The 23,164-nt window shown below is 41.3% G+C and overlaps 4 protein-coding genes across 4 annotated transcripts; 1 reads left to right on the top strand and 3 right to left on the bottom strand.

The window, feature by feature from the left end:
* Window positions 1-1,636: 1,636 nt before the first annotated feature.
* Window positions 1,637-4,524, bottom strand: LOC122053287 (protein SMAX1-LIKE 3-like). Its single transcript, XM_042615281.1, has 3 exons — window positions 3,112-4,524; window positions 2,773-2,971; window positions 1,637-2,684 (listed from the first exon to the last, which is right to left on the bottom strand). The coding sequence occupies exons 1-3, from the start codon at window positions 4,263-4,265 to the stop codon at window positions 1,740-1,742; spliced, it is 2,298 nt and encodes a 765-aa protein (XP_042471215.1). The 5' UTR covers window positions 4,266-4,524; the 3' UTR covers window positions 1,637-1,739.
* Window positions 4,525-4,898: 374 nt separating this feature from the next.
* Window positions 4,899-5,378, bottom strand: LOC122050878 (transcription repressor OFP13-like). Its single transcript, XM_042611745.1, has one exon. The coding sequence runs from the start codon at window positions 5,376-5,378 to the stop codon at window positions 4,899-4,901; it is 480 nt and encodes a 159-aa protein (XP_042467679.1).
* A 2,484-nt stretch (window positions 5,379-7,862) lies between these two features.
* LOC122053288 (probable CCR4-associated factor 1 homolog 11) lies at window positions 7,863-8,889 on the bottom strand. Its single transcript, XM_042615282.1, has one exon. It carries the CDS (start codon window positions 8,818-8,820, stop codon window positions 7,969-7,971), a length of 852 nt encoding a protein of 283 aa, XP_042471216.1. The 5' UTR covers window positions 8,821-8,889; the 3' UTR covers window positions 7,863-7,968.
* Window positions 8,890-9,233: 344 nt separating this feature from the next.
* Window positions 9,234-12,366, top strand: LOC122050877 (protein FAR1-RELATED SEQUENCE 5-like). The gene is made up of 3 exons (XM_042611744.1): window positions 9,234-9,604; window positions 9,980-12,283; window positions 12,345-12,366. The coding sequence occupies exons 2-3, from the start codon at window positions 11,076-11,078 to the stop codon at window positions 12,364-12,366; spliced, it is 1,230 nt and encodes a 409-aa protein (XP_042467678.1). The 5' UTR covers window positions 9,234-9,604; window positions 9,980-11,075.
* Window positions 12,367-23,164: the final 10,798 nt, after the last annotated feature.

Genomic DNA, 23,164 nt, shown 5'->3' with positions numbered 1-23,164 from the left:
TTGGGCAAAGTATCAAGTAAAGAGAGGCTTCCCGTCTCCTCGGATCCCTCAACACTTCAATCACCTTTGAAATCATGAGATCGATCGATTGCTACCTCCTCCCTCTCCCTCTCTCTCTTACATCTCCATCCATTTATGATTTTATTCCATCGAACACAATCATGACCTCCATTTGCAGAAAGAAAGAAAAAAAGATGGAAAGAAAGATTCATTCTTTGGCTTCCCTTACTTCCATGCATATCTGCGTTGAACAGACTTAGGAGAAGAAAGGCATGTATTCAGCGAGGAGGTTAATGGCTTCCCCTTTTATACATCTCAAAGCGCTTCTGCTGCTCCTGCAAAAGATTTTGAGGCGTGGAAACTTTGTCTCTTAATCCATATGATCATCCCCTTTTGCAGAGGCCAATGCCGCCTCTTCATCTCTACCTTTTTTCTGATAAGTACGTACGTAGAATTGAGTATCTTATTCATATATGTGCTTCCAATGCCAAATTCTTCACAATCAAGTGCAACAAGTATGACATAGTTCATGCACATCATATTTATCAGCTTTTTCAGTCAAGTTTTTCTCATCCGAGTCACTTTTGAAACAAGACATTAATGGGTCGAAGGTGATCAATCAAGCCAATGTGGATGATAAAAAGATGACCCCAAAAACCCTTACAAAAACCTGATCAGATAAAGAAGTTGGTATTTGGTGTGTGCCTGCGAACAAAGCAGCCATTGGAGACAACAGTCAAAAGTTTGATAAGGAAAAGGTGAGAAGAGGAGGCTAGTTATTTAAAACACCACCCACTTTGTAATTTGTATATTATATGCTTGTTGTCTATTTACTCTCCCTGTTCTTTCTGTTGCTACTGCTCTTTTTTGCACAATCCGAGGGAGAGAATCCACTAAAACATTGTCTTATTTCAGCTTTTGAGACCCTCCACTGGATTCTCCCAAAGCCCCTCTCATTTTAAGGCACCCGTCCTGACATAAGATCTAAATTTTCATTTCTGAACTCATATATTCACTGTAAACCAAAGATTATTCACACAGGACAGAGCACAAACATTAATCCTAAGATTCCAAAACATTATGTTCGAGGCCTTAAGGAAATATGCAATCCTTAGTTGCGATAATCTTCTCACCTTCACTAGTTTCCACAGACGAGAATGTCGAGTCGTGTACCCCAAAGTTGATAAAAATGATTCCTCCTCATCATTATGCACGAAAATAGCTCCTTTTAATAATTGTTAGTGAAGATGTTGTGCTGCTTTTGCCTTTCAAATTTAACTCATCCTTTGAAAAGCTTTGCCACTATATTGCTTGCTTGTTTCCTTCCCTGCTTTACATATCTATATCACCAGGTTCCCTATTGATGAATTTGTGTTGTTTTTTCACATTAAGATCATGATTGTTGAAGACATGATGAAAATTATTGAAGAGCATGATTGTTACCAGATAAAGAAAAGCGATTTGAGCAGCCTTCGAGTGATAATGATTTAAGCATACATGATCCTTTTAGCTGTTCATTCTTTTAGCAACAGAAGATTCTTTAACTTAAAGAAAATATCTTGTTATATGGAGCTTAATGAACAAGCACAAGAAAATATCAGAATTCAGTTGACAGAATTGTAAGATCATGAAGAATGAATATTTGAATTCTAACTGTGTGGATAACAAGCAGCAAATACACATGCCTCACTTCTAAGCATTCCTAATCAACCCAGCTGCACCATTCAAACTTAACAAAATCAATTGTGTTGAGGCAGTTTAAAAATTATTGTTCTATCAACAAGCTCGGAAAGCTCCACAGCATCCACATCACCAGGGGCAGAAAGGTTCAGATCCAGAACAAAAGGATGGGTATCCTTAGCATCCTTCTCGTCATCAAAATTCAATCTTGGCTTAGCTCTAGGACTAGAGCATGCACTAGAACTGGTGTGCTCAAAGCTTTCACAAGTCAAGATGATGATAGCATCACTCACACCAATCTCCTCTCCACTGGACCTCTTAATCCTTCCACTTCCTATTGCATTCATAATACCTTCTTGCATTTGGTAGTCCACTTGCTCAATCTCTTCCATCAAGATGACACTATGAGGATTATCTCTAATTGCTTCAGCAAACCGTTCAAGGTAGCCATGGCTTGCTTCTGAACTAATCGGAATGAAGTCGGTGTAAGAACCAAAGACTAATCTAGCTAGCTCCATGGCAATCTTCACTTTGCCTTCGAAATCACTACCTTGGAAGAGCAGCCATGTCTCTTGCTTTGCCTCCGCCGGTTCTGATTGCTCCTTCCTTCTCCGCATGCCGGACCTGCATTGAAGAATGGTGCTTGCTATGTCAGAGATGATGTGCTTCTGCCACGGGACTTGCTCCTCCAATGCAATACATAGCGTCTTAAGATTCTCAGCACTCAGCTCCTTGAATTTTGGGGCGTGTTCAAGTTCCATGGAGTCACTAGAGGAGCTCCTATTAACACAGAGTTTCTCATTATTGATGGCTGGCATTAGATCCTGATTATGGTCCTTGTGACTAGCTCGATTCATCCAGAAATTGAACTCATGACAGGAATCTTTTTCCTTTCCTTGGATGGAAGAAGACGGAGAACTCCAAGAGAAATTGAGTGTTTTCTTTGGTTGGTTTGAGTTGCTTGAGGTGCCCCACTTGCATAGATCAGCAAGCTTAGGAGTATCCTGAGAAATTGAAAGGTAATTGATCATAAATTGATATGAACTGTTTGAGTTAAAATATGAAAGGAAGATACATATGAGGCATACATACTGATGATATGCCTCCTTTTTCAAGATTTTGAAGCCATGAAGGCAAGCCGTGTCCACCATTAGCACTAGTTCTTTGAGGCCCTTTTAGCATGCTGCACCAATCAGAAGAGCCGAAGCTCTTGTTCCTCTCTCGAGCTTCTAGTTGCCAGGATGGTTCCACACCAAGCCCCTGTCCTCGAACATGCCTGTCAGCTCCAATGCTTGAAAGATAAGTAGCTATCAATCAGGTATTTCCACATGCCAAATAGAAGAAATCTTTTTGAAGGTTACATTACATCAATCATCCAATCAAAGGTCAAAATCCACTTCAAAATGGAGTTTGTGAAAATGTAGCTTGTACCTGTCAACGCTGAGGCTCAAGTCCAAGCCTCCACCGGGAACAAACAACGGCTCAACATCAAGAACTCCTAAAGAACCAAGCCAGGAGATGGAACTCTTGTAAGTGTGGGATGTTGCTATTCCCACAACCCAAATCTTGCCACCATCTACGCCATGAGAGAGCAATCTTCCAAGCTCCATGACTGCGTGCGCCTTGAAGGAACGCAAGCTCCCTTCTTTGTGATCACACCCAGTGAGATCTCCCAAGTAGATTAGGCTGCTACTTCCCTTCACGAGGTTACTCAGTTCCTTAGTCTTCTCTTCCACCTCCAGTCTGGAAGAGCGCTCGAAATAAGAGAGTGAGAGGCTTGTGAGCTGGAGGCTCCGGAGAGTTTGAGGGACGTCGCCGCTCACGGCCCTCTCCATGATCCTTCTCATGACGGCTTCGCAGGTGGCTAAATTTTCCGCGACTAGCACGAAACCGCTCTGTTTATTGGCTCTCGCCAGCGAATCCATGACGCCGTCGACGTCGTCCTCTCGCGCTCGAGCAGAGTACTCTAGACACCTTGTTTTCTTGCGTAACGGCGAGAGAGAGTAGGAGTCTTCGGCGGCGGGAGACACAGATTGCTCAACATTGCACTTGACTTGGGTGCTGGAGAACCCGGCCTCCCGCATGACTCTGCTCACACTGGGGTCGTCCAAGATGGAGACGACCAGCTGGTGGAGCTCGACCTTGACGACGAGCAGCGGCTGCTGTTGGGCTTCCACGGAGCCGCGGCGCTGGTGAGCCTGGGCGCGCTTGAAGGCGGCGACCAGGGCATTGGAGAGGCCCGGGGGCCGTTGGAGGTGGTGGTGGTGGTGGTGGTGGCTGTAGGCGCCGAGGAGAGAACAGGAGGAAGAGGAGGAAGGGGAAGCAGCGGCTGCGGCGGTGGGGAGGCGGTTGAGGGAGACGTTGAAGCAGAGCTCGAGGGCCTTGCAGCGAAGTGGGTGGGAATGGGAGCGGAGGCAGGCAGCGCGGAGGAGGCCGCCGGCCCCGGAAGAGGAGAGCATGACACTGGCGACGTGGAGCGGGGTGACCTGCGCGTGGCCACGCTGCTGCGCCAACCCGACGGCTTGTCCCACCACGCTCGCCGCCTCCGGGCTCAGAGATTGTTGCACCGTGCTGCCTCCTCTCATTCTTCTACGTCAAATTAATTCTTCTCCTCCTCCTTCTCGAAATCTTAATCAAAGAAGAATCATAGGTATTATACATACACGAAGGATTAATGGCGGGTAGATTTTGGAGGGAATGAATAAGAACGCCGAGGCAGAGGAGGAAGTGAGGACTCTGTAGAGGTGCTTTAAGCTGCAGTTGAGCTGCGAACATCTGGATATCTGAGTGAGGGAGCCCTGCCTTGGCCGCTTTTGTTCCTTTTTAAAAAAAAAAAAATTGAAAAGAAAAAAAAAACAATCTTTTTGGAGATTTGAGAAATCAGATTTCTTTTTTGGTTAGAGGAACGTGAGAATTGATGATGCGAAGTAGCAGGGACGGTGCTTTACTTGCGAAGGAGGGAAAATGGAAGGCAAAGCGTCGATCCTGCGGCGGAAAGTGGAGCAAATGTAGTAAACAAGCAGCGTCAAGGACACACCTGCTTGCCTTCGATGCATCTTTCCACTCCCGCTCGCTAAACTGTAACAGTAGTGTAAGGATTGTTGGACAAGTGCAATTGGGGAACAGCAAGGTTCCTCCATGAATTCACAGAGGAGATTTTCTAATATATGATATAGCTCTCTTTCAATGAACTAGTACACAAAATACAATAGTTCCTCCTAAGAAGAAGCGAGATTCAGAAGTAAATCCAGGAACGCTTCAACTATGATCGCCTGGTGACTCTTTGCATTCATCTTCAAGTACCAGCACAGCATCTCTTCTAACCACTGCACCTTCGTTTCTCCATTTGCCAGTACCACCTCTTCCATAGACAGCCTAAAATCTGAGAACGGGTCGTCGGAATCCAATTCCACGGCGATGTTTCCCTTAAACTGAAGCTTCTCAGTTTTCACTGCCTCCTCATCCACCAGTGACCTCGTCCTGCCCGGCTCAAAGAATAACCTGTCGGATCTTATTCCGCGGGCGACTGCCAGGACGGCAGCAGCCTCCGCTGCTGACGACGTCTCTGCTTCCGATGAGCCTGGGAAGCATGGATCGCTCGAATCCAACTGAAGTGAATTAGAAGTTAGAGATGAGACTGGGTTGCGGTCTCTTTTCTTGTAGAAGAGAGAAGCAATGAAGGTTACTTTTCCGGCCATTTGGTTTCTTTGCTAGGATAAGGATTATCACTTGCTAATGATCCAGCCGACTCTTGCTGAGGCTTTAACAATGGCTGGCAGATTAGGTTGGAGGAAGGTGGGAGTGAAACAGAGGAATTGTAGACAAAAAATGGTTGATCAGTCGATTTGAACAGTGCATGTACGTGGAAGGGAGTAGTGGTTGTGATTAAGAAAGGTTTAGTTGTTGTTTAGGTAGAAGATCATTCAACATTGCTTACTGATCACTTAGCTGTCATGTCTCAGGAAGTTCAAGTAACCCTATTTCCTTATGGCATTGCCAACACCTCAATCATGGACGGTGAAACAGGAAAGTATAGGTTATCACCTAAAATTAAGGGTTTAGAGGACAACCATGAAGTAATTAAGGGTTATCACCTAAGTGAATTATCATGTCTGTGTCTAAGGATACAGTCAACTAATTACAGTTTAAAGAATTATGTTTATCTTCCAACTAATATTGGGAATCTTGTCTTTTTGTTAGGCAACCCTTCAAGGAAATTTCAACCAAAGACATTCTTAAATGAAGCGTGAGCTGAGAGTAGAAGAAAGAATTGAAAGCATTATTTCCTCTTCTTGCTGGCCCATAAACACCTTTATGCAGATGCTGTTATATTAGTTCTAGACTTCTATCTGATTATCTAATGAATCTGAACGAACTGTTATCCGTATGTGCTGAATATTAAGATTCAAATTGCAGATAAATAAAAAAAAGCCAGCAAAAGCTTTATCTTTTCGATAAAACTAGTCCTCTGGTGGAATCTGTGGCATAATATGATAAATCTAACTTGAGCCATTAACGGCCTCTGTCACTTCATCTATATAAACCAAAATAGTTTGCCAGAGTTTCTATAATAAGCAATGGTTCTAATTCTAAAAGGATGGGCATAAATCCTATCTTTGTACACTGCACCAATGCTCCTTGTTACGTATGGTACAGTCGAGATCAGAACAAACTATTCAGCAATTGGATCTTCAGTTAAAGGTGCCTGAATCATATAAACGATGCCAGTTGACTTAAGTTACATGCAAGTATCACCTATGAGTTTACATATCCTCAGTCTTCATGTTGTTTGCGGCTGTATTATGTTGGAAAGTCTAATCAATTATGATGATATGATGCATAGAAAATGAAAAGTTAAGGAGATGTGATAGTCAGAAGTTAAAGAAATGTGACAGTCAATCGTCAGAAGGACGTGATAGTCAATAGTTAGGGAAAGAATAAATGGGATCGTCTGACGTCATCAGCTGCATGATTTCTAGTCGAGTACTCATAGATCAGGATCCCAGATCTGAGACATGATGAATAATCGGGTAATACCTGACTTGCTCCGACTGATTAGGGTTTCTCAGCTTGGTCTACATATCTAAGTCTGGTGCTCTCAGTAGGCCAATTCTCGGTCAGTTCTTTAGCAATCCCAATAGAAAGATGGGCTCTCGCCATAGCTCGTTCTTCTCATCAAGATCCGAACTCAGTGCTATACCTGAAAAATCATCCCAAATTGCCCCTAGTCAAACCCAGATAAGGCAGAAGGCACTAGGCGAAAACAAGGTCAGTGAATCATAATCGTCTGTCAGAGAATAACTACTGTATGTCAAGGAATATTCTAATGGTCTGCGATCATTTACGAATGAAACATTCTTTCAGTCCATGGAAGGGTGTCACGCATCCTCCATCACCCGACGGGTCTTAACATCCGACATTCTTTGACAATCGGTCAGGCTTCAGAGGTACGCACAGTCATATAAAATGGGAGGTCTTCTCCCTTGAGCAGGTACGCTCTCTCGCACATTCGTACTTGCATTCTACAGTTCTTTTCCTTCGTACACTATTTTTCTCGGAAAAAATACCCGACTTAAGCATCGAAGGACTTACGCCGGAGACTTTTTTTCCTGGTGTCTAATCTCTATCGTTCTAGATACTTATCTAAATGTACGCAGAACTCAAATACAGTAGACTTAATTATCACCGTCTATCAACATCACATGAACATCCATTCTCTTAGGTACCTATGATAAAAATATCCTAATCACCTTTCCGTAAATATCATTATATCAATAATATTTCAGCCGACCTTCGTGACTCAAATTCTAAACAGGATGAAACTACTACAGATAGTATATAATAATTCTTGGTCCTCAGTATTTTGTCTTCTTATCTGCCATTAATTATGGTATAAAAACTAAGTCAACATCCGCACTAGCTCATTTCACGGGTGCATGTTTGTATATTGACCGAGTCCACAAGTGATATGTCCTTTTCAATTTTCATCACCAACTTCACAATTCAAGCAAGAGAAACTCGACAAAACATGGACTATGAAGCTGACTTTTTTTCCTCATGTGCCATTCTAACTATCAGATGCATTGTTCGTCAGATTTCAGTATCCAAAATCCCCCGGAGATCTCAAGGTGCTAATTTGGCATTTACTGTTGTGTGGTAAATCAAACAACTGAAGGAAAGTCTTGCAAAGGATCAATTCAGTAAGTTACTAATCAAATTAAGAACCAATCAACATTCTACCATAACAAATTATGAATACGAATTGTATAATTTACTCCAATTCCTACGTCAGCAAACTTCCAGACCGTAGAGAACTCCGGCGTGCCTCTCGCCGTCGTCCTCCACGAAGAAGATCTCCTTCATCCGGCGGAAGGCCAGCCACGTTAGCAAGCTGTCGGAACCTGCCTGGTGGCACCGTCCCACAACCCGGCCGACTTGGAGTGTGGCGGCGACTCGATCCAACCCGCCATACAAACTGTCGCAGTATCTGATCATGTGTTTCATGTCAAATACCCTCTCCCCGAAGAAAATCCTGACGAGAACCATGAATTCCGGCAGATTCTTCGGAAGGTCGCGACAAGTAAGGATCTTTATCAAGTAGCCGAAGTCGTATGCGCTGTGGAACGTGACCCACGACACGGCGGAGTCGTTGCACACCAGCCCGGACGACATGAGCAGCTCGGCGAAGCGGCGGGAGTCGATCCCACGCGCCCGGTTCTTCTCGAAGTCGATCCCATTGGCCTTGAGCAGTTCGACGGACTCCGGCGCGTGGCGGTCGCGGCAGGGGTCGAAGTCGCGGAAGTTAAATTCCCAGAGGTAGCGAACGCCGTCCTCGCCGCCGAGGTCCGGAAGATTCCCGGCGGCGTCGGAGAGGGTGAGCCCCACCTGAATCAGGCGGAGGGCGTCGACGTTCGCCTTGAGGGCGTCGTAACGCTCGGCGGCGGTGAGGGCGGCCGGGTGCTTCCGGGAGCGGTGGATCACGCCGGGGAACTCGGTGTCCATGGCCGCGAAGGGGTAGCGCTCGACGGCCTCCCTGATGAGGTCGAACTCGTCGTCGAGGTTGTCGGCCCAGACGGACCGGATCGAGATTTGGGCCGACTCGCCGCCGGCCGACGATTTGTGCGCTTCCCACGACGGCATATTGCTTCGATCTAAGAATTCGTCTGTCGATTTGGTTCTGGTTTCAGTGAATGTGGTCAATAAAATGGTCAATTAATAGTGTGAGAGAGAGAGAGGCGATGAGGAAACAAGAACAGTGGATGCTTCGAAGAAGAAGCGGAAAAGACGACGTAGCCGACCCACGGCATCCATAAAGAAAACCGACGGGAAGAGATGGGATCCAGGTCGCATAGTAGCCGTCGGATCGCGGGACCCACTCCGCGATCCACACGGTATTTGGAAAGAGATGATTGTGATTCGTGTGTGGCTAGTAACAGCGGAGAGGCAGCGAGGCGCTGCCATGAACGTGGAAAACGTGTTGGGATATTTACACGTCCTCGTGCGCTGTTTCTTTTGCTTTATTAGTGCCGTAAACAACATTATCTCTTGATTTTATGTTTAATAAACATTTTAATTGGATTCCTTCTCGTTTTTTTAAAATCCCTCTTGCCAGATACCACCGCCGGAGCACTCTCCCCCGCTGCCTACGTCGTCGTCTCAGCACGTTGGAACATCCACCAAGTCCCCTGCTTCGCCCGTCTCCTCTGTTGTCGATTCCTTGGATGATGTTCCTCTTCACCTCACAAGAAAGCGAAAGGTCGTTACGGTCCTCCGCTGCGGTTCGGCACGCCAATGGTGGTCCTGGAATCGACGGCTGGGAGGAGACGAATCCGGACGTCGGCGAGGAGTCCAGATCCTCTGCGCCCGCCTCCCGTGCGCCCTCTGTGCCCGTCGCTACGCGACAAAAAACCCACGCGCTAAGCACGTGCGTTTCTCCGCTCCAGTAATAAAACCCAGCTCCAACGCACACATATCGCTTCCTGCTGATCGGTCTGTTGACCGATCAGCAAGAATACTGATCGATCTGTTGACCGATCAGCAAGAATACTGATCGGTCAGCAGACCGATCAGCAGGAATGCTGATCGGTCTTGCTGACCGATCAGCATTCCAGCAAGAAGATACTAATGTTTGTTTTATTAACTTTTTTTAATTTTTTTTTCTTTTTTTTTTTAAAAAAATAAAATAATAAATAAAAACGTTTCTAATACATATAATAATTATACAAGTCCAATATACTTCGATCCATATTAATCCTAATAAAAAATAGTAAATACTAATGTTATATTTTTGTAATATTAGGATAATTAGTATGCATTAACGATCAGCCCGCCGAAAAAGCCCGCCGAAAAAGCCCGCTTCTCCTCTCCGCTTCTTCTCCAGCCGACGACGGAGCTCTCTTCGCTTCTCCAGCCGAAGACGGAGCTCCCTACGACCGCAGGACCTCGCGAACCCTAGCTCTCCGCCAATTCCCTCTATGCCCTCTACGCCCTCTGCGCCCGCTGCCCCATGTGCCCTCTTCGCCCGGAGGTAACAAAGATTGCATCATAACGAATTATGAATTTTAGTTGGCCTTGATATTTGGGTGGCTACATTGATGTTTCAATAACTTCCTTATCATTTCTAATTTTGTAAATGTCACAGAAAAATCCTGTGCTCAACCATGTTACTAAAATCCTAGATATTGGTTTTGTATCTAAGGACATGCTTGATCCTTATGTTGGAGTAGGAAACCTCATTATTTCTCTGTTTATCTTACTTGCTCATGCAAACTGGAATCTAAAATTTTAAGTTGAACTAATGGTAAATTACTGCTTCAAATCTTGAATTTTTTTGCTAATTGGCCGCAGCCCCGCGCTCTGTGAATGAAACCTGTTGTGATTACTGAAAGCACAGCACTTTATAGTATATGGTCCATTGTTCTGGATCAGCTTGAAGTGCTTGCACATTTTCAGGATTTTTCTGTGACATTTTTTCACATGTTAAGTTTCCTAGAAAGTTGTTCATTGCTATTTGTTAATAATAAAACTGATATTACTTAATACTGATTGTAGAACAGATCAGAAGTATCCTCTGAAAGGTGTTCTTGTTAAGTCATGGAGGGCGAATCTACGAGTTGTCGTAGGTTGAATTTTGATGAGTCAATTGAAGAGTATTCTGAAGCAAACCAAGGCTGTGGTGATTATGAAGTTAATATAGAAGAAAGGGCTGATGAAGGTAATAAGATTCATAGTGCGTTATATTGAACTTTATATACTTCATTTTTTTACATAATTTGATTATCTATGTGCATTGTTAATTGATTTGTTTGCATTAATTGATTAATTTTAAAGGCAATGAAGATGATACAGAGATTTTCCCCCCATTAAGCACAGATGAATTGGTGCCAAAAATTGGTATGAAATTTCAAACAGAAGAGGAAGCGTATGACTTTTATTTGAAATATGCTAAACAAGTTGGATTTGGCATACGAAGGACAAGAACCCATAATGATAATTCGGGCAGATTAATTGACAGGACATTTTGTTGTAGTGCACAAGGAAAAAGGGGAAAGGACAAACGAGATATTTATGTGAAGCAAAGTCGTGCTGAGACAAGATTTGGTTGTGATGCTAAACTGAGGATTAGTTGTCGAAATAATGACAAGTTTTGTGTGGTGAACTTCATTAAAGAGCATAATCATTATCTTTCAAGCCCAAACAAAACACATCTCTACAGATGTCATAGGAACATATCTTCTTCTGCAGCGATACAAATTGAGATGGCAAGTGAGGTGGGAATCCCCCCAAAAGCATCTCATGATCTTATGATGAGACAAGCAGGTGGGAGGGAGAATTTAGGGTTTATTCCTGAAGACTATAAGAACTACTTGCGATCTAAAAGAACAAGAAATATGAGAGTGGGGGATACAGGAGGTGTTCTAGAATATTTGCAGAAAATGCAATGTGATGATCCAAATTTTTTTAATGCTATTCAAGTTGATGAAGATGATTTGATCACAAACATTTTTTGGTCTGATGCTAAGATGAGAGCTGATTATCGTAATTTTGGAGATGTTGTTTGTTTTGACACAACCTATAGGAAGAACAATGAAGGTCGTCCAATTGCATTGTTCGTGGGTGTTAATCATCATAAGCAATCCATAATTTTTGGTGCAGCTTTATTATATGATGAAACTACTTTGTCATTTGAATGGTTGTTTGATACCTTCACTAAAGCTATGTCTGAGAAAAAATCAACAACTATTCTTACAGATCAAGATGCTGCAATGACAAAGGCTTTAGCTTCCAAATGGCCTGAAACACATCATCGTTTATGCATTTGGCACATTTATCAAAATGCCGCAATACATTTGAGTGGAGTTTTTTCTCAATTCAAAGAGTTTGCTAAAGATTTTGCCTCTTGTATATATGATTTTGATGAAGAGGAAGACTTTCTTTCTACTTGGAACTTGATGTTGACTAAGTATGCACTTGAAGATAATGATTGGTTGAGACGTTTGTTTAGCATAAAGGAAAAATGGGCGTTAGTATATGGAAGGCAAATATTTTGTGCGGATATGACTACAACCCAAAGAAGTGAGAGCATGAATAGCATTTTGAAAAGGTATGTCACTTATCAGCATAAGTTTTTAGAGTTTTTCAATCACTTCGAAAGATTGCTTCAGGATCGTCGATATGAAGAGTTAAAAGCATATTTTAGATCCAATTCAAGTGTTCCATGTTTATTGTATCCGGTTGAAATATTAAAACATGCTAGTAATACTTATACTCCTGAGGCATTCAAGTGTTTTGAAAAAGAATGGTATAAATCTCATGATTCTATTGTAGAAATTTGTGAGATTGTTGGATCACATGCAACATACAAAGTTACTTCGCACAAAAAGAAGCACCATCATATAGTTACACTCTATTCATCTTCTGAAAAAATTCAGTGCAATTGTAGCTGTAGAAAATATGAATTTGCTGGGATTTTATGTTCTCATATTTTGAGAATATTTTCTATGAAAAATATTATGAAGATCCCAAATGAGTATATTTTGAAAAGATGGACAAGAAATGCAAAAGGTGGATACTTTGAAGGTAATGATACAATTGTGAACAAAGATAGTTTGGATCCAAAAATTCTTCACAATATGTGATATAGAGATTTGTGTGGGTTATCTGTTCAATTGGTTACCAAAGCAGCAGAAAGGGATGACACCCACATGGTTGTTAAAAATGCTATGTTGAGCTTATGTAAGATGGTTGATGAAAAATTACAAGTTAATGAATCAATTGTGCATCAATCAAATCTTAGCCAAGAAGCTAGTCAGTTGGTTCAATCTCTAGATGACACAACAAGAAATTTGAATGAAACAGAGTATCAAATTGGAGAAGGAAACGATCTTACAGTCAAAGGAATTAAACCTAAGAAGAAAACAGTTTCAAGCAAGAGGTTGAAAAGAGGCATAGAACAAATTTCTAGAAAAAAGAAAGGGGCAAGCAAAACTAACCAAACTCCAACAATTGTTCAGGTTTCATTCTTACTAATATTAGATTTTTTTTGTTTGATGTTACATTTAAAAAGCATATAGAATTAAATAATTTTATTTTTTTAATAGGGTATAGAAGATCCCAATATAGAAGATTAATTTCCACCACTTTTGCCAATACAACTATCTCAGGTTTACTTATTTTTTAACATTCCAAAATTAAATATTTATTAATAAATTCAGGCAACTATCTCAGGCTAACTTTGTTAGTGATTATTATCAGGTGACTTCCTCAACTTCAAAATTTCAGACTGCTATCTCAGCTTTGGACAACAGATTAAACGAAGAACAAGTAAGATGAATACCACCTGCTATCATATTTTATTATGATAGTTTGACATTTACATTATGTGTTTATTACAATACATCATGAGTATTATTGTCTTGCCTAATCTGCTTATTATTGCTTTGCATACTCTCTACTTCTCACATAGTTATATTCCCCCCCTCCCCTTTTGCAGCGAAGATATCCACCTACTGGATACCACTCGCTGGATACCACCTGTTGGATACCGCCTGCCAGATTTTTTCCTCCAGGACATCCACCTACTGGATATCCACCGTCAGGATATCCCGCATCTGGATATCCACCTTTCGGATATCCTCCAGTTGGTTATCCACCTTCGGGATATCCCCCAGTTGGTTATCCACCTTCTGGATATCCACTCTTTGAGTATCCTGGTACATCAGCTCCACACCACGGTGAGTCTCATTTTTTATTACCAATATTCACATATCAAGTTTATAGGTGACATGATGTTTACATGTGGGCATATTCTGAATACAGGCGGACAGCACGGGCATCGAAAGGAAAAACATGGTACCTCTTGAACAAATAGGAAAAACATGGTACCTCTTCTTCTGTAGGTACCTCTCGATCTTTTGTTACAGTGTAAGATTGTTTATGTAGCAGGAATTTGGTACACCTCAAATTAACTGTCTTAGTTAGAAATGCTACATGTATTATGTAGGTATATGCTAAACTGCACAGATTGTTTCCTTCCATATATAAACAAATTTCTCAATTCAATTGGATTTTTTTTGTTGAAAATATTAGTTCTTATTATACAATTCCTTTTGGTGATGTTTAGTAATGGCTAGTTCCTTGATTCAAGTCGTACAGTTTTGTGTTTTGAGTTTCATTAATATTATTGACGATCCTTTACAATGAACACAAAGTACTTGTCATTCGTGTTAAAAATCTATTTGATGTAAGTATATTGTCTGTTCAATATTATTTCTATCTTGTGTAGGAAAGTTCAGCTTGGGTTACTTCACATTTTGGGCAATCATTGTCGTCGCCTGGGGTTCTATTGCCTCCGCCTTAATCATAGTCTTGCCAATACTGGAAAGCTGGAGGACAATTACATGTGTCTTGAGTGGCATGTTCACCAACGATGCTTTGATTGAAAAGGTTGATGAAATGAATATCCGGATGCGTGCCATCATGTTGGCAATGCCAGAAATCGAGAGACACTACTTGCTGGAAAAGGGCACGGCCAAGAAACTTGATTCCTTTGAAGAGGCAACCCCCGGTGTCACAGGTGGTGGTTGCTGAACTGTGGCTGCTTGCTATGAGGAACTTCGCGACTTTGTATCATCTATTATGTGCTGTGTAAACTACTTACTAAAGGTGCATAATTTGTTGTACACTATGCTCTTGCTTTTCTCCTTCAGCTTTGTTCAGTTTCCAAGATTTTAATGGCAAAAATATTACTGTGTTTGACATAAGATTTATTTTGAAAATGGTGTAACACTTTCAGTGATTCGAATTGACCCCTATCTTCAATCAATTCTACCACAGGCCCATGTTTCCTAAATTTTGTGGAATGATGCCCATGAATCTTATATTGAGCATAAGAAAATTGTTAACTTGAACTATTATGTTTTGTTAAAACTATCCACAAAACATTATGGCATCTGTTCAACAGGCTCACACTTTAGTTCCTCATCACGTCACCCATCATATTGAAAGTTTAGTTCAGAAACATATTGTGAACTCAAAGCCAGGTGGTTATCTGGTGACCATCTGATCGGTCACCAGACCGATCAGTAACCGATCAGTAACCACCGAGAATTACTGATCGGTCTACAGACCGATCAGTAACCGATCAGTAACCACCGAGAAGTTACTGATTGGTCTGTGGACCGATCCACAGCAGGCAACGGAGGCAACGGAAGGATAGGGGGATCGGTCTGTGGACCGATCCACAGAAGGCTAATCGGTCCACAGACCGATCAGTAGACTGATCGTTAATGCCTGCTAATTATCCTAATATTACAAAAATATAACATTCCTAATATTACAAAAATATAACATTAGTATTTACTATTTTTTATTAGGATTAATATAGATCGAAGTATATTGGACTTGTATAATTATTATATGTATTAGAAACGTTTTTATTTATGATTTTATTTTTAAAAAAAAAAGAAAAAAAATTAAAAAAAGTTAATAAAACAAACATTAGTATCTTCCTGCTGGAATGCTGATCGGTCAGCAAGACCGATCAGCATTCTTGCTGATCGGTCAACAGACCGATCAGCAGGAAGCGATATGTGTGTGTTGGAGCTGGGTTTTATTACTGGAGCGGAGAAACGCACGTGCTTAGCGCGTGGGTTTTTTGTCGCGTAGCGACGGGCGCAGAGGGCGCACGAGAGGCGGGCACAGAGGATCTGGACTCGTCGACGAGAGGCCAAGTGGGGCACGAGTCTGACGTGGTTGTTGCAAGGTGGCATGCTCCATAAGATGACACGGGGGCACAGGGTTGATGGAGGATGACGTGTGTCAGCGATTCTGGGATTAGGGGCCCGCATAATTTTGGCGAATGCGACGAGTAGGTTAAATGAAGCAAAGTCAATGAGAGTTGACTCGAGAGTTTGAATGCGAAGATGGGCAGCCAATTATTTGTCACATCAGAGTGCTAGATTTGATGGAAATCTGTTGGATGATTGGGTAAAAATTAGAATAATACTGATGTGTAGGGCAGAAAATCACTTTACCTTCGAAAATAAAGATCTGATTCGAGATTAAAAAATGAAAATCATTTGAATTGGTAGTCCAATTAGGACGGTCAAAGGGCAGCCCGGATCTTTTGGACCGTTTTTTAAGATTCAAGAGATGATCTCTTGATGTGAATTGATAGGGATAAATGGTCCTCATCTATTTTATGAATGTGGATCATTCATTTCACCAATCCATACTAAAAGATCATCCCCTGAACCATAAAAAATGGTCCAGAGAATCTACCTTAGTCAACGGGAGGAAGGGAAGGGACGAAAGAAGTGGAAGGAAATGCAAATGTAAATTGCCTTATTGGCCAGGCATAGTAAGAATTTAAAATTAAGTGGGGATGGATAGTTGACTGATATAATAAATTAACTAAATTTAAAATATAAATAAAATAAATATGTAAATATTTTTTTTTAAATATGAAATTTAAGTATTTAATATTTAATAATAAAAAAAATACTATTGTATTAACGAAGGGAAAACCTCTTTTTGGTGGTCCGCGGTTTGGAAACAACGAAGGGAAGAGTGTTTGTTATCTTGGTAGATCGTCGCCCACACAACACCCAAGAAAAGAAAAGGAATATAGCAGAAGATCAAGAGGTCTTTAGCTATAAAGGAAAGGTACAACTAGTTTTTTGATTTCGCTATGTAATTAGTTTAGTCTTCTTTATATCGATTTTGGATACCAACACAAGAGGTCAGCGATCTTATACTTCTATCAAGGTGTGCTTTGATCCGTCAAGAACTTGCTTGATTGATGAAACACATGTCTGATAGAACATGCGGATTGCTAGGAAAAGTTCTGTACTTGTACAATTTTTTAATAGGAAAATTGAAATAGAACGGAATTTCAGCGCCTTCAAAATCAACAACCTTTTGTTATATCAAGGACATTTCACTCTAAGGAGAAAAATAAATCATCCATTGACAAAGTTCAAAAAACTTCAAAGAGGGTAAAGACTTTAGTTGTGCAAAACGTCAATTCTGACTTCAAGTTACTCAGTAATCAGGTTGAGGGATTTATGCAAACTGTTAGCTCACAGTTTGATATAATGTCATCTTGGGTTCAAGGTAAATCCTCAAAAATGCCACAAGTTCTTGAGATGTTGGATAAGTATGGGTTCGTTGGTAGGAACAAGTACAAGGCAACTCAAGCAATTTGTGAAGATTCTGTGAAGGTTGAGTTATTGTTCAGTTTAAATCTCTCTTAAGTTGAAGAGTTTGTGCTCAATTGCTTGTAATAGTATGCTTGTGATGATGTTGGATTTGATGAATACATTTTTGCTTCTCCCACTTTTATTTTGATTATCTTGGTAGATATTTTAATTATGCAAAATTATTGAAATAATTGTTTAATATGTGATGATGGTTTATTTTGAAGATAATTATTGTGTTCTATTTGTAGGACCGTTGGGTCGGCTAGAAGGGGGTTGTTGGATAGTCCTGTAAAATAAAAAACAAAACAACCCTTCTCGAACTCTTTAAGCTAACACTTGCATAAATAAAGCAGAGCAAATAAATAAAGCATTAAAAAGACGAGACACAAAAGGTTTACTTGGTTACAACCGATGTGGTTGTTAATCCAAGGAAGATTAAGCTCACTTAAAAACTCCTTCTGGCGGAGAAGCCTCGTACAGCGTTGAAATGCAGAAAACAGAAGCTCAACTCTAGACTAAAGCTTACAAGCGTTGGAATTACAATTCAGAGTTCGTTGAAAAGCTTCTGGACCAAGGCTATATTTATAGCCTTGGTCGGGGCGCCCTGGGGGGATAAATTTTATCCCCCAACGATCTCGTTCCTGGTCAAAAGTCTGGTCCGGGCGCCCCGGAGCCCAAAGTCAACAGATGTTGACTTTTTCGTCCGGGACCTCTTCTCTGGTTCAGTCCCGCCTCGGTCCGGTTCTTCTCCTCCGGATCCGCTCGCTTGGGTGATCTTTGCCATCCGGAAAAGGGCTCACCCGAACCCAACTTCCGGTCTTCTCGAGCAGTCTTCCGCTCCGACTTCTCGTCCCTCGGTATCGCTGCGTGTTTCCTTCTTGTCCACCAGCGTACTTATCCGTAGTCTTCGTCCCTCGGTCGCACCCCGTGCCGACCTTCTCGCTAGCTGCGTCTCTTGCTCCCCGAGCAATCTTCCGCTCCGGCTTTCGTCCCTCGGAACCACCGCACGCTTCCTTCTCGTCCACCAGGGTACTCTTCCGCAGCACCTTATCCCTCGGACGCACCGCGTGCCGTCCTTCTCGCTAGCTGCGTCTTCCGCTCGAGTACCTGTGCTCCTAAGCTCCTGCACACTTAGACACAAGGTTAAAACAACACAGGACCTAACTTAACTTGTTAATCACACCAAAACAACCTTGGGGTTCCAACACTATTATATCTTTTGTACGTTGAGAAAATACTCGCCATATTGTGTTTATTTTATTTTTGTATTTTACTTATAAGGGTAAAATGAAAATTTTAGCTGATTTCCATTTCATAATTTAAGGCAAACAAAGCAACATAATGGGAATAATACCAATTCCAGTATCTATACCAAGCACCATCAATTCAGCAATCATTCCCATTATCATAAACCCCTTGATCCTATCCGGAAACTGAGTCAGATGGACCGTCGAGTGAGGTGGATAGAATATTGATCGAATCACTATGGCCCGAAGGGGGTATGCTGAGATGACTTCTATGTTGACCAAGTCGTCAGAAGTCCTTCGGTGAACGTTACCTACAGCCAACAACCGGGTCGCTTCGGTCTCTGGTACCCTGATGCTTGAGGCAGATCTAACGAATACATAAGGGACAAACTAATAGTAAAATGATGAAATGAATATAGAGTGGGTACGATAACGTACTCTGGCCTAGAGGGTGCCCTCTGGTGGATCGGTAAACTGGTCGGGACGCTACTCGAATTATCGTGACTCGAAAGAGTAGATGACTCTGAGCAAGATGAAGAGCTAGATCTGATGGCACCTAGTCGAGCACGACCTGGATCCAGAAGATGACATGCAGGCCAGGATCTCGCCGTGCCACGTAGGCCAGGATATGACATCGGCACGTAGGTCGGAACATGATATTGACACGCAGGTCGGGATACAATAAGACCGGAACATAGCCTCGGCTCGAAGGTCGGAAACACAGTATTAGCTCAAAGGCTAAAGACAGACTAGATCAGAAGGGTCGACTTGGAATAGACGGGGCTGAATGGGGGATCTGATCAACAGGACAGGGAGGAACACAATAAGGTGCACATTAACTAGGACTCAGAGGACCGATTGACGGCGAAAGCACAACAATACAGATCGAGAGTCGGATCAATGAATCGAAAGGCGAGAGTGTTGAATAGTTGAATCCGACGACGGGGGTGCCGGTAGCAATGCACAGGCTGCCAGCGTGCCGAGAGAAGAGAGATGACGCGTGGATTGCCGGCTTGCCCGTGAGGAGACAACAACAGTGCCGGAGGCCACATGGAAGCTACGACGTTGTGCGGCGAGATGTGGCTACAACACTATGGGTTGTTGATTGTATGGGGGTCTATCGGAGGCAGCGCATGGGCTGCTAGATCCATGATGGGAGGCAGCGCTTGGCCGTTAAAGGAGAGGTGACAGGCGTGGGAGGCCGCTAGCATTAGAGATCGACGAGAGGGGAGGCGGCTGCGTGATTAAGGCTGTGTTGAGTCCGTCCGATGGCAACGACAGTGTGAGGAGAAGAAGGGGAGTGGTGGTCGGCGCCCTCGCGAAGGTGGCGTCGACATGCCTGGCAGAGGCGGTGGCTGGAGGCGTCTGGCGTTAGAGAGAAGGAGAGAGGAGAGGAGAGGAGCGGTGGCTCGTTGGCAATGAGGGAGGAGACGATGATGGCGGCGACGTGTGTGTGTGAGAGATGTGTCCCCTCCCTGACTTATTGTGGCGACGGACAGAAGAAAACAAAGCCTCCCCTTGCCCCTGTGCCTCCTCTCCCCTCTTAAGCCCTAAACAATGTCATGACAAAATTACCCCTCCTCCCCCTCCTAATTCCTCCTCTGCCCTTAAGACATATCTACATCACCCCTTAATCAAAATCAATTATCATTCTCATTGCCGAGTGTATACCAAGCGCCCCTTGAGTGTTGTTAAACTCATCAATCCACGACAGAATGGATAGGTCAGTCATTACAATGGATTGAGAAATTTCTAACCCAGTATAAGATTGGTTGCGGATTAGATGGGATCACGATTCTATTAAAAAATAATTAAAAAATAATAAAAAAATATAGAAAAGATTGAAAATTTTAAATTTGAGTTGTGGAATAGGCGGATCAAGCCTACTAAATTTTTTTTATCTTAGTAATCCAATCTGTGTAAATTGTTTAATGATTTATTTAATTTGTTTGTTTGATTTTACACGACCGAAAGAAAAGTTTAATTTTAGAAAAGATAGTCATTTTTATAAATTCCAGTATATTATATGTAATAAGATTTTTCTTTCTTACTTACAGCTTGTAAAAAATTATTATCATAACAATTAGGTATTGTACCGACGTAGACCAGTAAACTCTTTGCTCATTAATACATATATATTTTTTAAAATAATAATTTATAATTTGATGACCATAATTTTCTCTTAGGCAATATATTAAATTTACAAGAATTTCATATATTACTTTCAAATGATCTAACTTAATTTAGATGGTATTTGACTGAGTTTATAATCTCTATAAAATAGGTAAAAAAATTTACAAACAACTTATAAGTTGTCAAAATAAACTATTTAACGACTTATAAGTTGTTTTTTAAAAAAATCTTATTTTAATAATTTTCTTCTCTAAAATATTCTTATATATTTTTCCTAACAACTCTCTCTATGTTCTTTTTATTGTAATGACCTGGCCAATTTGGCAGCCCTCGGGTCATCGACCGTCAATCGTCGGTCTTGCCGTTACTCAATAGGACTTTCCACCCTTGGCCAGTGGATTTTTGCCTTCCCCAGGATTCGAACTCTAGACCTCCAGACTTAAGTACTAGAGTTTATGAATCCTGGTAGCCAAGTCGACCGTCGACCATGCCATTACTCACTAGGACTTTCCACTCCTGGCCAGTGGATTTTTGCCTCCCCCAGGATTTGAACTCTAGACCTCCAGGCTTAAGTACTAGAGTTTATGAATTCTGGTAGCCAAGTGACCGCCACTTCTTTTCCTAACGCACTTTGTCATTTTCTCTTTCCAGCGCATGAAGTCTTTGGCACTCCCTCCCATTTCTTCTCTTTCCGGTGCACAAATTCTCCAACTTAGTTAAATTTTTTTTTTTTCCTATCTAATTTTTTTTCTATATTCTTATTTTCCAACCGTAGTTGTAAAAATACTAAACCTTACTTCTTGACATAGCGATGAATCATATTTTTATCGAGTTTCAGTATTGTATTATACCTTTAATAAAAATTATACGTATAAGTTGATTCATAATTATTAACAGGTGGCTTATATCTAAATAAAAGTTAATACGAGGAACATCATAAAAGAAAAATCTATTATGATTTTTTTGTAACAAAATTCTGTTACGATTTTTTATAACGAAATTCTGTTATATTTTTTTATAACATAATTCTGTTACCAACGGCGGATGCAGGGGGCGTGAGGGGGTGTGGAAGCACCCCTTGCTTTTGACAAAAAAATAAATTAGCATACAGATTAAGAAAATCAAGAAAAGACGATCTTGGCGTGGAAAAAGACGATCTTGGAACAATGGCGCAGAGAGATCAGCCCAGAACCAAAAATGAAAAGGAAGAGGCTAATACCTCTCACAAAAGAGAGACGCCGAATGACAAAGACTAATGAATTTAAAAATAAAAAGGAAGTATTTGGCAAAATAATAGGGAGGATAAAACTGAGAGGCATGTCTCCTTGAAAAGGTGCGTAAAACATGAGTAACTTTGTCAGATAACTTTATTAGATTTCAATTAATGGAAGCATAAATTTTAAACACAAATTAAAGAAGAAATGACCTATTGTTGTATTATTAAATTCTAATCTTGCTAGTGGCAAATACAACAGAATTGTGCAACCACAGTCAACATTGTCAAAACAGATAGCGAGTCAGCATTACCGAAACAGAACAATAGGGTAAAAATGGAGAAGCAATTGAACTAACAAAAAAACCAGATCAAACAAAAACAAACTCGTGTCTATACAAGTAACTCCATTTTTTTAGTTTCTTCTTTGAGCACCCCTCTAAATATTTGTCTAGATCCGCTATTGTCTTACGATTTTTCGTAATAGAATTTTGTTACAATTTTATCGGGTCTGGGGTTTAGGTACTATTTATAGGGATCATTATAAACCTATTGTATTATTATAATCATTGAATGTGATTTTCTTTTGTAGAGAGAATTCAAATAATGCTTCGGTTATTTTTGTGGAGTAGGCATGTCGCCGAACCACGATAATTCTTCTTCTTCCTCATGTTTGCTCTTTCTTGTGCATCTTTGTCTCCTTACTCCACGCGATCTCCTTCTCTCGTCCTCTTCTTCCACATTAGAGGTTGAGAGGTGTTGCCCCCCTTTTTGCACAATAATTGGTATCAAAGTGAGGTTTTACGGATTTCTTCAATATGTCAAGGATGACTTCTGCAAAGTTTGATATGGTGATGTTTGACGGAACTAGAAAATTCAGATTATGGAGGTCAAAGACTTGTTGGTGCAACAAGGAAACTACTTTATTAGGAAATCACAGGTTCATTGCTAGGTTTTCATCAAAGGAAGAAAATAAATGATGAAGTTTCTCAGGAAAAATGACTTGTTGTAAATAGCAATCAAGAGCATGGTAGGAGGAAAACTCAGTATAGATCGGATAGTGACAATAACGCTCATTCTAAGTCGAGAAAAAAGAAGGTGATCACGTGCTACAAGTGTAGGGGCAAAGGTCATATAAAGAGAGATTGTCAAAGATAAAGAAACATATTATAGAAAATAAAGATAGTTCG

This window comes from Zingiber officinale, chromosome 3A (genome assembly GCF_018446385.1).
Source record: "Zingiber officinale cultivar Zhangliang chromosome 3A, Zo_v1.1, whole genome shotgun sequence".
Taxonomy (NCBI): domain Eukaryota; kingdom Viridiplantae; phylum Streptophyta; class Magnoliopsida; order Zingiberales; family Zingiberaceae; genus Zingiber; species Zingiber officinale.
The sequence above is the reverse complement of the archived record's forward strand: the minus strand, read 5'-3'. Positions and strand labels throughout refer to the sequence as shown.